The sequence below is a fragment of the Micromys minutus genome (genome assembly GCF_963924665.1).
Source record: "Micromys minutus genome assembly, chromosome: 4".
Taxonomy (NCBI): domain Eukaryota; kingdom Metazoa; phylum Chordata; class Mammalia; order Rodentia; family Muridae; genus Micromys; species Micromys minutus.
In genome coordinates, this window is record NC_137973.1 from 29,269,663 (window position 1) to 29,285,684 (window position 16,022).

The following is a 16,022-nucleotide window of genomic DNA, read 5'->3' on the forward strand; positions in this document are numbered from 1 at the left end:
TTGTTTATATGATAGATTACATTGATGGATTTTTTATATGAAACCATCACTGCATCCAAGGGATGAAGCGAACTTGATCATAGTAAATGATCATTTTGATGTGTTCTTGGATTTTGTTTGCAAGGATTTGTTGAGTATTTTTGCATCGATGTTCATAAGTGAGATTGATCTTAAGTTCTCTTCCTTGTAGTGTCATTGTGTGGTTTAGGGACTAGGGTTAATGTAGCCTCAAAAAATGAGTTAGGTAGTGTTCTATCTGAATCTATTTTGTGGAATAATTTAAAGACTATTGGTATTATGTCACCAATAACTGTCTGAGAAAATTCTGCACTGAACCCATCTGGACCTGGGCTTTTTTTGGTTGGGAGGCTTTTGATGACTGCCTCTATATCTTTAGGTGTTATGGGATTATTTAGATGGTTTACCTGGTCCTGGTTTAACTTTGGTATCTTGTATCTGTCTAGGAATTCATCCATTTCCTCCAGATTTTCCTGCTTTGTTGAGTATAGGCTTTTGTAGTAGGATCTGATGATTTCTTGAATTTCTTCAGTTTCAGTCATTATTTCTCCACTTTCCTTTCTGATTTTGTTAATTTGGATACTCTCTCTTTGCCCTCTAGTTAGTCTGGCTAAGGGTTTATCAATCTTGTTAATTTTCTCAAAGAACCAACTCTTGGTATTGTTGATTCTTTGGATGGTTCTTTTTGTTTCTATTTGGTCTATTTCTGCACTATGTTTGATTATTTCTTGCTGTCTACTCCTCCTGGGTGTATCTGCTTGCTTTTGTTCTAGAGCTTGAACTGTACTGTCAGATTGCTAGTGTTTGCTTTCTCCAGTTTCTTTTTGGAAACACTCAGAGCTATGAGGTTCCTCTCAATACTGCTTTCATTGCATCCCATAGGTTTGGATATGTCGTGTTATCATTTTCATTGAATTCTAGAAAATCCTTAATTTTTTATCTTAATTTCTTCTTTGACCCTTCTATCATTTAATACAGCATTGTTTAGTTTCCATGTGTATATGGGTTTTTTGTTGTCTTTGTTGTTATTAAAGACCAGCCTTAGATGATGGTGATCTGAAAGGATGCATGAGAGAATTTCTATCTTTGTGTATCAATAGAGGCTCGTTCTGTATCCAATTATGTGCTCAATTTTTGAGAAGGTGCCGTGAGGTGCTGAGAAGGTGTATTCTTTTGTTTTAAGATGATATGTACTACAGATATCTATCAATTACAGTTGGTTCATAGACTCTGTTAGTTTTGAAGTGTCCTTGTTCATTTTCTGTTTCCATGATCTGTCCATTGGTGAGAGTGGGGTACTATACTCTCCCACTATTATTGTGTGGGGTAAAATGTATTTTTTGAGCTTTAGTAGGGTTTCTTTTATGAATATTGGTGCTTTTGTATTTGGAGCATATATGTTAAGGATCTAGAGTTCCTCCTTTCAGGTTTCCCCTTGTAATGAGTAAAAAGTGTCCTTCCTTATCTTTTTTGATAACTTTGTGTTGAAAATCTACTTTATTTGATAATAGAATAGCCACTCCAGCTTGATTCTTGGGGCCATTTGTTTGGAAGGTTTTTTTCCAACCTTTTATTCTGAGATACTGTCTGTCTCTGTCTCTGAGATGAGTTTCCTATATGCAGCAAAATGCTGGGTTTTGTTTATATATCCACTCTGATAGCCTATATCTTTTTGTTGGGGAGTTGAGTCCCTTTATGTTAATAGATATCAAGGAATAGTGGCTGCTGTTTCCTGCTATTATTGTTTTTGTAGGTTGAATTTTGCCTGTGTGTCTTTCTTGTTTTGTTTTTCTTGCTTAGGAGTTTACTTGATTTTACTATGAGGTAGTTCCCCTCATTGTGTTGGGTTTTCCACCTATAATTTGTTGTAGTGCTGGGTTTGTGGTCATATACTGTGTAAATTTTGTTTTGTCTTGGAATATCTTAGTCTTTCCATCTATGGTGATTGAGAGTTCTGCTGAGGATAGTAGCTTGGGCTGGCACTTGTGCTCTCTCTGGTTCTGCATGATGTCTGTCCAGGCTCTTCTAGCTTTCATAATCTCTGTTGAGAAATTGGGTGTGATTCTGATTGGTCTGCCTTTATATGTTACATGACCTTTTTCTCTTACTGCTTTTAGTATTCTTTCTTTCCTTTGGGCACTTGGTGTTTTGACTATTATGTGTCGGGAGGAATTTCTTTTCTGGTCCAACCTATTTGGAGTTCTGTAGGCATCTTTTATGCTCATGGTAATCTAATTCTTAAGGGTAGGAAACTTTTCTTCTACAATTTTGTTGAAGATATTTACTGTGCCTCTTGGTTGATATTCTTCTCCCTCTTCTATTCCTACTGTCCTTAGGTTTGTTCTTCTCATTGTGTCCTGGATTTCGTGGACATTTTGGGTTAGAGGCTTTTTGGTTTTTGCATCTTCTCTGGCTGTTTTGTGTATGTTTACAATGTTGTCTTTGCCCCCGAGATTCTCTCTTCCATCTCTTGTAGTCTATTGGAAATGCTTGCTTCTGTGACTCCTGATTTCTTTTTAAAGTGTTCTACCTCTAGGGTTATCTCTTTTAGTGTTTTCTTTATTGTGTCAATTTCCGTTTTAAATTCCTTCTTCCATTCCCTCATCTCTTTGGTTCTGTTTTCCTCTAGTTCTTTGAGTATTTTTCTTGTTTCCTCTTTAAAAGCTTCTGATTCTTTTTGCTTTTCCTCCCATTCTTGTTTAAGGATCGCTATCATCGTCTTGAGGTATGATTTTAGGTCTGTGTATTTAGGTAAGTGTATTTTAACAAGTTTTAGCTGTTCTATCTAACTTTGGCAGATTTTGTAAAATTTTACAGATTTTCATCTCAAGTGTGTTGTATTAGTCAGGGTCCTGTACAAAATATGCAGTATCAATTTCGCTAAGGAAATAGAAAGAGGATATATGAGAATAAGGTACAGGCTCAGGTCCAGATAATACAGCAATGGCTGAAGGCTATACTTACTTATTCCACGAGGTATGACATCACTGGTGCTAGTTGGGATATACAGTAAATATGAAAATGTAGGTTCTATTGCCAGCGAATAAGTGCTACCAAGAAGATACCAAGCAGGCAAAGACAAAGCTTCCTGCTTCTGTAAATTTACATAGGCCTCCAGCAGAAGGTGTAATCCAAAAAGTGTATGTCACTTAGTCTCAAAATCTGAATTAAAGGTGTGTGTTTTCCTGCCTCAGGACTCAGATTGAAGGTGTGTGCATTTCTGTATTTGAACTGAAACTGCTTCAACACAAGCAAAATAATTGTAAAAGTAATATTGTTCATCTTTACTTGCTGTCAGCTCTGGCTCTTTCAACCTCTGCCTGCCAACCTAGGCCCAACCTAGGCCCTGAAAACCTCTGGAAAATCTTTTCTAGGCCTAGACCCTTTTAGACAATGAGACATAGCTGGATGAACTCACTCCTTCCTCATTTTTTTTCTGAGCTCTAGCTGGGTAACCCAAAACTCCTACCAGCTGTAACTAATTCAATCTGGGTTCTTTCAGTTTTTCCTTAATTGCTCTGCTTGGCTTCATACTAATTTTTGTAGTACCAAGGAGATATCAGTGATCCTCTGAAAACACAGACAGGATCAGATCTGATGCAACTCATAGCAGTGTCTTAATTCGAGTATCTCACTCCCCTTTCCCAACCAGTTATGACTGACATGCTGGACTGGTTTTTTTTTGGGGGGGGGATGGGAAAGCCCCAAATATCTACTTGTGAAAGTCTTTTTACTAAGGAGCAAGTGAGTGGTAAATGTATAAAGGTTTAGTTGAAAGCTACTCTGGCCTTTAAGATAATTGGCTCCTGCTGAAATTCATATGTTGGGGATTAGCCTAGAGACTGTGTTAACCCTAGAGATTTTGGGGGCAACTGGTTAAGTAATGCTAGGTAGCAGCCTGTTAGTTCACCTGAATTCAAATGTAGGTAAAGTTCTTTAAAAATGAAGTCTGTATTTAAAAGTTTTGGCCTCTCATCTCCCTTCTTTTTTCTCTTGTGACTGTAAGGCCCTACAAGGTCTTTCTGAAGCTTCATGGAAATAGCAAAAAGGCTACCTCTTTGTGCTGTCCCTGAGGCAAGGGTAGGAGCCCATCAATGGGAGATAGGAGGGAGTTTTGAGGTTGAATTCTCCAATATCTGGGATAAAGTGGGTGGAGCTCCAGAGGTGGTCCTGTGTTATGGATGTACAAAATTTAAGCCAAACTGCTTTGTGTAACCTCTGGACACCCTAGAGATTATGTAATAACTTTTGTCATTAGGTGAACCAAATATAGCTTCAAAAGGGTGAGTCCTATCTAAAATGTGTGTTCTGTACTCTGTAAAGAAAGAAGCAGAGAAGAGTCAGTCAGTCACCATCAGCCTCTAAGCTCAATGTAGTTAAGGTTTCTTTTAGGGTTCTATTATCTTTTATACCTGTCCTGAGCTCTGAGGTCTATAAGCACAATGGAATTTCCAGTCAAAGCCCAAATATTAGCTAACCTCTAACTAACCTGGGATGCAAATGTAGGTCTATTATCTGATCCTATGAGCTTAGAGAAACCATACCTTGTGAGAAATTATTTAGTAATTTCTTGGTGACTGTCTCCACAGTCTCAAGCCTAGTTGTGGAAGTCTCAGTCTGAAAAAGCCAGAATTGTGATCAATCTAAGTCCAGTAGGAATATGCCAAAGAAATCTCTGAGCACAAAGACCCCTCCCTTCTAGGAAGAAAAAGAATTGTGAGTTTAGTTCCTGGAACAGCTGCAAGCCAAACTCTCAAACAAAGCTTCCTGTGACTCCCAACCTACTCTCCCTTGAACATTTCTGAATGGCACACTGAATTGGTTTGACAGTTTTTCTTTCCACCAAATATGCAAGTACCCTGTCTACTGATCATTATGCAATTTCTGCCCAAATTGAAGGTATATAATCCCCTGATAGAATAGGCTCAGAGTCAGCTTACCCTGGAAATGAATGATCCTGACATGTTCGAATAATTAACCTCCTTCTACTTTTGTATGTGTCACTGTCTCTGAGACTCTCATTTAAGGAGGTCCAGGTAAAGGTCCAAATTGAACCTCACAATTCTATCCTGAAAATTTGTCTATAAGTATTTTCAAATATTTGTATCAGAATTTTCTTAGTTTTACCTCTGTGAAATCTATGTCCTGAAAGTCTCCTGGCTTGGTGCTGTGGTTTTGAGTACTGGGTTTTTTGTCATTGGCAGCCACATTGGTCAACTGACAGTCCTGCTAGCTATTTTTAATAACTTCAGCTATTTTCAAATTGGTATTTCTAAAATTGATGTGAGACTGGCAGACTAAGTCCTGCATGTTCCAGGGTTCCATGTGTGAAAAATGATGGATTGTTTTCAATACATATTTTCACTGGTGCAATTAGTTTCTACTCATCTGCTCTCCATAAACTATTATGACACTGAGAAATGGGCAGGATTTTAGCCCAGATCACATTTTCTCTCTGGTCAGAGAATATGAAATATCCTAGGTCTAGGACAATCAAGAAGAAGAGAGGTCCAATTTTAGGACCACCAGGGGGTGGTCTTGTTACCCTCTGGATAGGAGTTAATCCTTCCTTCTGTAGTCAGAAGTTCTCTTTCCATAAAATAGCCCCAAGGTTATGAGCAGTAGCAAAGGGACACTGGCTATCTGTGTCTCTTAGGTTTTGTCATCTCTAATCCCTTGGTGAGAGCTTTCAGTTCATCTTTCTGAGCTGACATTTCTGTCAGGAGTTACTCCACCCATAAATCTTAGTGCTTGGGACCACTGCTGCCCCAGCATACCTCAGTCCATTCTAAATGAGACTGTTGTTATAGGTTAACAATGTTCCTCTGCAAAAACAAATAAGTCATGTAGCCATTGATCAAGCTCAGGTTCAGACAGCAGAGGAGCTGAAATGTTATTCTGGAGGCATTCAAGAAGAGAGCCTGGTAATGAATCTTCTGGCATCCTCTCTAACCAGGATGTCATTCCTGCACTAATGTGTGAACAAGAGGAGAGGGGAATGCTAGCAGTTGATGACAGACTGGCTATTGACTAACTGACACCAGGTCCTGAGTCCCCTAGGTCTAGGGAGGCCACCTGTAGTTGGCATAGTAAGAAGTCCTTCTTTTCATAGGCTCAAGAATTTGTATATTTCAGGTACTCTAAGAGATTCTGGGTTTTTGTTTCATTTCTGTGTCCTCTAGGGACACATGCATGGGTTTGATATGTTTGTTATAATTCACATATTGATAGAAACACACCAACAAATTTGGTAATTTCCATATATTATTTCCTTAAAGATGTTTTGTCACAGGTATCACATTTCTAAAAGAGTTATGAGAACTACTCTCAATCTAAGGATATATCGATCAAAGACAAAGTATGTTGTCAGCCACACTGCCATCAGGAATGCCTGCAGAGGAATGAGCACCCAGGGGAGTCACAGGAAAGCTTTACCCAATGAACCCACTGGTGAACCCAAACTCTCTCTCCACTGATTGTCTGGGGGAGGATCTCTGGAAACTCTTGAGGGGAGCAGGGATCACAGTACAGTCTGAGATCTGACTGGTCCATTCTCTCTCTCAGCCCAGAGTCACAGGAAGATCAGAAACAGTCATCAGGACTCTCTGCCTAATGCAGAGAACTGAGTGCCCAGTGAATATGCAGGAGCACTCCCCTACAGAGGTGAGGAGTCTTAATCTGCAAGCTCTGCTAGTTCCTGCCCATTGCCATCAGATCTCACAGACTGCTCATAAAGAGCTGAACACCAGTTAGGAATGGTGGTCTGCCCACAGGTTGTTGAGCACTCTGAAGAGCCACAGAATGGCTCTTACTCCCAGAGCAGAGGTGAATTCATGTTCCCTCCCCACTGTCTATAGAGGAAGAAGCCACCTGGAACTCACAGGGCACAAGTGAAGGTGCTTCCTGGGAGTGCACACTCCCAGCCCAAGGGCAGACCTGACTCAGTTTCATCAGGACTTGCTGGGCATCTGATAGAAACACAGTAGGACTCTCACTCCTGAGTGCAGGGTCATGTCCAAATTCTCTTCCCACTGTCTATCCTGGGAGGGACAGCCCAGTACTCTCAGAGTACATGGTGCAGGGAGTGGTGCTACCTGGAAACAGACACTTCCAGACCAAGTCCACTTGCATCTGGACTGGGCACTGCCTTTGGAACTCACAGGCTACCCAGAGAGCAGAACACCCAGGAGCAATCTCCCTCTAGAACACAATCCACAGGGGAGACAAGCTCCACTAAGAGAAAACAAGATCATCTAGCTTTACCAAGAACAAAAGAACACACTTTCTTCCCAGCACCTCAAGGCACATTCTCCAAAATTGACCATATAGTGCATCACAAAACAGGCCTCAACAGATTTAAGAAGATCAAAATGCTCCCATGCATCCTATCAGATCACCACGGACTAAGACTGGTCTTCAATAACAACAAAAGCAACAAACAACCCACATACACATGGAAGCTTAACAATGCTCTATTCAGTGATAGCTTGGTCAAAGAATAAAGACAGAAAGAAATTAAAGACATTTTAGAATTTATAAAAATGAGTGCACCACCAACCCAAACACATGGAATGCAATGAAAGCAATGCTAAGAGAAAAACTCATAACTCTGAGCACTGCCAAAAAGAAACTGGAGAGATGTTTGCATCTGTGACTACTAATTTTTTTTTAGGTTTTCTACCTACAGGGTTGTCTCTTTTACTGTTTTCTGTATTGTTTCCATTTCCATTTTAAATTCCTTCATCAATGCCTTCATCTCTTTGGTTCTGTTTTCCTCTAGTTCTTTGATTTCTTTGAGTGTTTTTCTTGTTTCCTCTTTAAAAGCTTCTGTTTCTTTACGCTTTTCCTCCTGTTCTTTTTTAAGGATCTCTATCATCATCTTGAGGTATGATTTCAGGTGTGACTATGTATATGTACCCACAAATACTTAATTACAACCTTAAAAATGTTCTGGTATACTTTTATGCAAAAAATGCTGAAAATTTGTACATTTATCTTTGTATTGTAAAATAAAGTTTTTAAATTAAAAAAAGCTTCTATTTCATTATGCTTTTCCTCCCGTTCTTGTTTAAGGATCTCTATCATCATCTTGAGGTATGATTTCAGGTCTGACTCTTTTTTTTCTGGAGTGTTTGGCATTCCACTGTTTGCTGTGAGGGGAGACCTGGGTTCTGGTTTTGCCAGGTTGTCTTGGTTTTCCTGGGGTAAGTTCTTTTGATTTCCTCTTGCCATCTGTTGTCTGTGATTATACACAGCAGCCAACAGATTGAGGAAAGATCTTTAACAACCCCACATCTGATAGAAGCCTAATATCCAAGGTATACAAAGAACTTAGAAGTTAGACACCAGATAATCAAACAGTGCTATTAAAAATTGGGGTACAGAGCTAAACAAAAAGTTCTCAATCAAGAAATATCGAATGGCAGAGAAGCATCTAAGGAAGTGCTCCACATCCTTAGCCATCAAGGAAATGCAAATCAAAACAACCCTGAGATTCCACCTCACACCAGCCAGAATGGCTAAGATCAAAAATTCAGATAACAGCAGATGCTGACGAGGATGCAGAAAAAAGAGGAACACTTCTCCACAGTTGGTTGGGTTGTAAACTGGTACAACCACTCTGGAAATCAGTCTGGTGATTCCTCAGAAAATTGGACATTGTACAACCTGAAGACCCAGTTATTCCAGTTCTGGGCATACACCCCAGAGATGCTCCAACATACAACAGAGACACATCCACCACAATGTTCATAGCAGCCCTATTTATAATAGCCAGAAGCTGGAAAGAACCCAGATGTCCTTCAGTAGATGAATGGATACAAAAATTGTGGTACATTTATACAATGGAGTACTACTCAGCTATCAGAAACAATGACCTTAGGAAATTCTTAAGAAAATGGATGCATCTAGAGAATATCATTCTGAGTGAGGTAACCCAGTCACAAAAGAAAAGACACAATATGCAGTAACTGATAATTGGACACTAACCCCAAAAAGCTCTGAACACCCCAGAAACAACTTACAGACTATATGACGTTCAAGAAAAACAACGGCCAAAGAAAAAAAGAAAAGAAAAGAAAAATTATTATGCTTGATCTTTACACACCAAGAAAACTTTGACTGTTTCCAAGTTACATCTTATTTTACATGAATTATATGCTCATTGTAACTAGTCAGATTTTGAGGTATACTATCAAACTTTAAAAATATCAAGTACTTACCTGAAGATCCAGCTATTCCACTTCTGGGCATATACCCCAGAGACACTCCAATATACAACAAAGATACATGCACCACAATGTTCACAGCAGCTCTATTTATAATAGCCAGAAGCTGGAAACAACCCAAGTGTCCTTCAGTAGATGAATGGATACAAAAATTGTGTTATATTTACACAACGGAGTACTACTCAGCCATCAGAAACAATGACTTAACCAAATTCTTAAGAAAATGGATGCATCTAGAAAATATCATCCTGAGTGAGATAACCCAGTCACAAAGAACAGACATAATATGCAGTCACTGATATTGGGATGCTAATCCCAGAGGCTCGGGATGCTAATCCCAGAGGCTCGGACTGCCCCAGAAACAATTCACAGACTGTGTGAAGTTCAAGAAAAAAAAAACAAAACAAAACAAAACAAAAAACAAAAAACAAAAAAAAATGTCATGCTCAATCCTTACACACCAAGAAAGCTTTGACTAGCGTTGACTAATTCCGGGTTTCATCCTGTTTTACATGTACTTTTTGCTCATTGTAACTAGTAAGTCCTTAATTCAGAGTATCAAAACTTAAAAAAAAGAAAAAAAGCCAAGCACTGACACAATTATATTTGTATACATTTATGCAAAAATGTTTAAAATTTTTTCTTTTATCTTTGTTTATTAAAATAAAGTTTAAGATATATCAAGTACTGATAAAATGTATTCATATACTTTTATGCAAATATGCTCTTAAAATCTGTACATTTATCTTTGTTTTGTAAAATAAACTTGTTCAATTAAAAAAAAGAAATGATACTTTCTATAAACAAAAAGAAACTGGAGAGATCATTCACTGACACCTTGACAGCACACCTGAAAGCTCTAGAACAAAATGAAGCAGATACACCCAAGAAGAATAGATGGTAGGAAATTACCAAATTCAAAGCTGAAATCAACCAAATAGAAACCAAAAAACTATACAAAGAATCAACTAAGCCAAGAGCTGGTTTTTTGAGAGAATCAACAAGATAGATAAACATTTAGACAGATTAACTGGAGGGCAGATAGACTCTTATTCTTATGAAGACAACCACTTTTGATTTGTCATATTCTTAAAAATGTTGCATTTCCTTATACTGTGTACTAAAGGTTACTTAAAAGAACAGAGAGTCACATGCTTCTACCTGTGGGACTCTTGGGGAATATATATATACCCAGTGTATTTATCATCACAGGCTACAATTTTCGCTTTATCTACTATTGCCCCTCTGAATTCAACATCATGCATTACAAAAGTCCAAACATTATTGCGGAATCTGTATTTAGCAAATTTAATCAGGGACTGCCTTACCTGGGAATGCACCCCATATACAGTCAGCAAACTCAAGGAACATTGCTGATACTAAAAAGTGCTTACTGGCAGGAGCCAGCTATTGATGCCTCCTCAGAAGCTCTGCCAGAGTCATACAGATACATGTGAGGATGCTTGCAGATATCCATTGGACTAAACACAGGGACCCAAATGAAGGAGCTAGAGAAAGGACTGAAGGAGCTGAAAGTGTTTGCAACCCCATGGGAAGAACATTATCAACTGACCAAACCCTCCAGAACTCCTAGGGACTAAAACACCAACCAGTGAGCACACCTGGAGAGACCCATGGCTCTGGTTGCATATGGAGCAGAGGATAGCATTGTCTGCCATTAATGGTCCAGTGAAGGTGCATTTACCCAGAGTAGAGGATTGCCAAGGCACTGAGATGGAGAGAGTGGTTGGGAGAGCAAGTACTTTCATGAAAGCAAGAGGAGGGGGAGGGGGCATAGGAGAGAGGGAAAAGTGTATAGCATTTGAAATGTAAATACAGATAATATCCAATTTAAAAATAAAATTTAAAAGACTCATATCAAAGCTTTTCTATTAGAAGTGTCTGTATTTGAACTGTATCTAAATACTTCAACATAAGTCAAAAACATTTGAAAGGCTTGACCTCCAGTTTTGTAAGTTACTTAAATCCACTGTACTCCACACAGGAAGAAGAGCTATCACCAGTGCCCTTTGCTTACTGGGGTCAATCTTCCATAAATGAAGGGACCAAGTCAATCTCTGCACAGCTGGTATTTTTCTTGTGCTGGCCTTATACTGATTCCTGCCATAAACATAGGCAGGAAGGAGGTTTTGTCCTTATTTTGTCTGAAGTCTGAGTGCTCACAAAATGGAGGCCAAGTGGAAGAGCTCCTATATGGGGGGAGGGGGAGAGGAAGCAGAGTCCCAAACCTTTGAAGATGGCTTTCTTCTTTCTGGAGTTTCATTCAGTACAGAACCACAGACTTTGTGATGACTCCTCCTAATTTGGTGGTCGTCTTGAAATTCCCCTCAGGAAACCCTCCTTGGAAATTCTTTTCAGGGTCACATAAGGGTGTGGTTCAAGAATATCCTAAATGCTTCTCAATTCAATCATTTTATTTGGCAAGATTTAGCTTATCAATATTTCATAGACTGCATCATCCACTGGAGAGTTCTGACCTCTTCAGATTTGAAACTGCCACACTTACTCTGTAAGTCCTGAAAATAGAGAAAATTTGCTGTTTCCCAAGGGCTGTAGCATGTACCCAGAAGATATCAATGATTAGGCTTTGTTATTACTGCCCTTATATAAAATGAAATGTAATATTCTGCCTACATCTCTCATCTCTAGAGTTTTTCGTCTTAGTCCTACAGTCTAGAGGACACATTCATAACTACAGTGATTCAATCAGCTCAGCCACTCCCAGCTCTCCTGTGTGTCTGGCTGCAATGCTGCTTTTCCCTCAGGATAAATTAATCAATTGGTTTTGAGTTTTGATACCTCCCTTAGAATTATTGCTACTATTAGCATCAGGGTCACTTCATCAGGGTCTTGTATGACCTTGGTTGGATGAAACCCAGGCTTACATCACAGTCCTAAAAAGACTAGAATCAAATCTTTCACAGTTTCAGGATCCTGGTGTCTAAATTGGTTTCTAAACTGAAGATGCTTTTACCAGACTTACCTCCAGAGGTGACAGAGCAGTTGATTTTCTAATATGTTTATTGTAAAAGTAACTATTGGTCATCTATTTATTGACATATCTGAGGCTTTCTTCCTTCACATGCCAACCTATGCATAGTCCCAGAAGAGCCTAGCCTCTGTAAAATCTATTCTAGGCCTAAAATGATTTTAGAATCTTGGGTTCATAGCTAAATGGGCTCACTCCTTCCTAGTTCTTTTTTTACAATTTATTACTATAAAATCCTCTCCAGTGTAACTGATTAAATCTTGGTTCTTTCATTTTTTTCATGAACTGCTCTGCTTGGCCTTTGCTTCTGAGGAAGTATGAGGTGTCAGGGAAAGGTTAGTGATACCTGCCCAAAAAAAATGGGGAGGGGGAGCCACTGAGACCCCTGCATCCCCCATCTCAGTGTACCACCTTAAAGAAGCATGGTTTTGGTAGTAGAGGAGCCCTCAATATCTAACTGTCTGGACTACCTAAGGACTTAGGTAACAAACAAAACTGGAAAACAGGTCTCTTAAATTTTTTGGCTTAAGTTGAAGTAGATAGATCCAGTTTGAATACAGAAAAAACACACACCTTTAATCTGTGCCTTGAGGCAGGAAAACACACACCTTTAATCCAGATTTTGAGATTAGGTGACACACCCTTAACTGGATCACACCTTCCTCTGGAGGCCTATATAAGCACACAGAAGAAGGAAGCTCTGAGTCTTTGTCTGCTTGCTCTCATCTTATTAGCAAGCCCATTTCTTCACTGGAAGAACCTACGTCTACAGGATTCCGGTATATACTGAAAAGCACTTGAGATTTCAAACCTACTCAAATAAGTAAGTACTGGCTTTAGTCTTAGGACTTCACCTTTCAGATTTTTCTTGTTTTCCACTCTATAGATCGAAACTCATTCTGTATTTATTCCACAGGATGCTGACTAATACCTATTTGAATAGGAACATAAAAATTTTTCCAAGTTCTTCCAAAGATGGATAAAATAGCCAAAACTAGGTACCATTGACCTAAGATTCAATAAACACAGAGAAGAACACAGACACAGAGTGGGGGTAGAGAGAGAGACACACACAGAAACACACACAGAAAGAGACACAGAAACACAGACAGAGAGGCAGAGACATGGATAGAGAAAGAGAGAGACAAAGATAGAGTTTCACCAACCACTACTGGTCTGTATTGTCTTAAGTAGAATAAATATTGAAACCTAAAAAGTACAAAGAAGTAAATGTTTTGTTGTAAGAACCCAAGCAGTCTTAGCTCAGGAGTGCAACCCACAGAACACAATTAAACCATAGACCACTGCAATGGCAAGATGTTTATTTCCATGTACATGGGGTTGCTCTTCCTGTGAGGATGAGCAACCCCAAACTCAAAAAGTATACATCTTTTATACTTTTATGTGAGGGCTGTGAAGTACTATTTTACCATTGGTCAGCAGTATAATTTTTAGAAAAAGGAGAGGAAGGAGGAGGAAACATGGGGGTGGGGGAGAAACATTTGCAGTAAGGTTGTGGACAATTTGCATTCTCCTTGAAATTCAGTACAGGGAGGGGTAGGGGAACTGTCCCTAAAGCAGTCATTTTTGTTTTTTCTTAACTCAGCTTGGTCAATATAGATTGACCTGTCTACTAAAACGTTGTTTTTATATTTTCAGAAACTTGTTTATATATTTTAAAACATTGAGGGGTTTTGTCCTTGTTTTGTTTCTCAAAACTGGGTGATTAGAGCATGAGTTAACTATGGCATGTGTCAGGATCCTTTTTAGGGCTTTCTAGAAAGCCAGGTGGCTATTAATCAGTATACTCTATGGGGTTTTTTTTTCTCCGATAATTACTCTGGGCCATTGTTTTTATTTGTCAGGCACAAGCAGGATCTCATAGTCTTGTGATGACTGATGAGATCTGATTTTAACCATTTCTGTGTCTTTAGGGTCTCACATTGAATTGGGGAGTTTTGAAAAAGTCTAACCCCCCCCCCCAAAAAAACCTTGTTTTTCGGGTCAGCTTTTGAGATCATAGCTGGTGAAATTTAGGAGAAATTGAAAGTAAAATGGAAAGTGTATCTATACTACTTATCCTACAGGATATAATTCAAGTTCTTCTTTTCAGATCAACGTTAACCTCCAAACTACCTCCAGCAGAAATGTCAGGGCAACTGGAAGCCCAGCGCTGGGGCTGCACTGATATCAGTATTAAGAAAGTCTGCTATAAGTGGACCATTACCAACTTTTCATTTTGCATGAAGGGAATTCAGCAAACAATTTCAAGCCCAACGTTCTCATTAGAGGTCAATGAGAAAGAAGTGGAATGGTGTTTGAGAATACGTCCAGATGGTATTGATGAAAAAAGCAAAGATTACCTGTCAGTTTACCTGATGTTGCTCAGCTGTCCAGATAGCCCAGTTTGGGCAAAGTTCCAGTTCTGGATCATAAATGCCCAAGGAGAGAAATATCTAACTAGGGAAAGCTCCAGTGTCTTCAGCTTTCTAAAAAACGAAGGAAGGGGATTCAAAAAGTTCATCCTTCGAGATTTACTTCTCTCCCAGCAGCATTGGCTTCTTCCTGAAGACCGGCTCACCCTGTGCTGCAAGGTCAGTGTAGTAGAAAAATTCTTTAGCATTCCTGGACAGAACAGGCCACCTGCAATCAACAATCCAAGCCATATGTTGTCAGATGACCTAGGAAAACTGTGGGAGAATTCCCTCTTCACAGACTGCTGCCTGGTGGTAGCTGGCCAGGAATTCAGGGCTCACAAGGCCATCCTAGCTGCTCGCTCTCCAGTCTTCAGAGCCATGTTTGAACATGAAATGGAAGAGAGGCTAACGAACCGAGTTAAGATCCATGACTTGGATGTTCAAGTGTTCAAGGAGATGATGGGCTTCATTTACACAGGGAAGGCCCCACACCTCAACAACCACTCGGTGGCTACTGGTGTCCTGGCAGCTGCTGACAGGTATGGACTGGAGGACTTGAAGGACTTGTGTGAGGATGCCCTCTGCAAGAACCTCTCTGTGGAGAATGCTGCACACACTCTCATCCTGGCTGACCTCCACAGCACAAAACACCTAAAGACTCAGGCCCTGGATTTTATTACACTTCATGCTTCTACGGTCTCTGAGACCTCAGGCTGGAAGTCAATGGTGGAGTCACATGCCTACTTGGTGTCTCAAGAATTCCAATCACTGGCTTCTGCACAGAGTGTTTCCTTGGAGCCCCCATGCAAACGCCTAAAGCAATGTTAAGAGCTGGACATCGGTGAGCCACACCGGTCTTCCAACAGCCACAACTAGTGTTGTTACCAATGATTTATGTTTAGACAGTGGTATGACTGGAACATCTGCAGTGAATCTGGGGAAAGGCAACATGGTGACTCACAATAAAATACTTGTAATATGTTAAAATGGTGGCTGAAGGAAGTGCAGCATTGAAGTATCAGACACTTCTTGACATCTACCCTGTTAATATTCTTGTCTGATGTCTTGGAAACTAGAATTCAACTGTCCTGAAGCACAACCCAACTGATTTATTTTTGGAGAGACTTGTCTGCATTTGATTGAGCAGAACAGAAGACCTAATTCGTGTTTACTATATTACATTTACAATATTTGACCTAACTTATGTGTATTATCTGCAAATAAATATGCTTTCTTCCAACTTTCCAGTGTTTGTCCTTTTTATTGTCAGTTGCCTTATTGCTCTAAATAAGATTTAAATTGTACCCAAGAAATAATTAACAGAAATTATGAGGCTCAAAGAGAATGAAG

At 39.5% G+C, this 16,022-nt stretch overlaps 2 protein-coding genes across 2 annotated transcripts in view; one reads left to right on the forward strand and one right to left on the reverse strand.

The window, feature by feature from the left end:
* The window catches only part of LOC308419564 (uncharacterized protein), a gene marked incomplete at both ends in the record, with an annotated part of 55,058 nt that extends 39,541 nt beyond the window's left edge, over positions 1-15,517 (forward strand). The window contains 2 exon segments of the mRNA XM_080915334.1: positions 14,369-15,455; positions 15,458-15,517. Coding sequence (XP_080771460.1) covers positions 14,369-15,455; positions 15,458-15,517 — 1,147 coding nt within the window.
* LOC308420018 (TD and POZ domain-containing protein 5-like) overlaps positions 1-16,022 on the reverse strand; it is a gene marked incomplete at both ends in the record, with an annotated part of 68,521 nt that overhangs the window by 40,202 nt on the left and 12,297 nt on the right. The window lies entirely within an intron of this gene.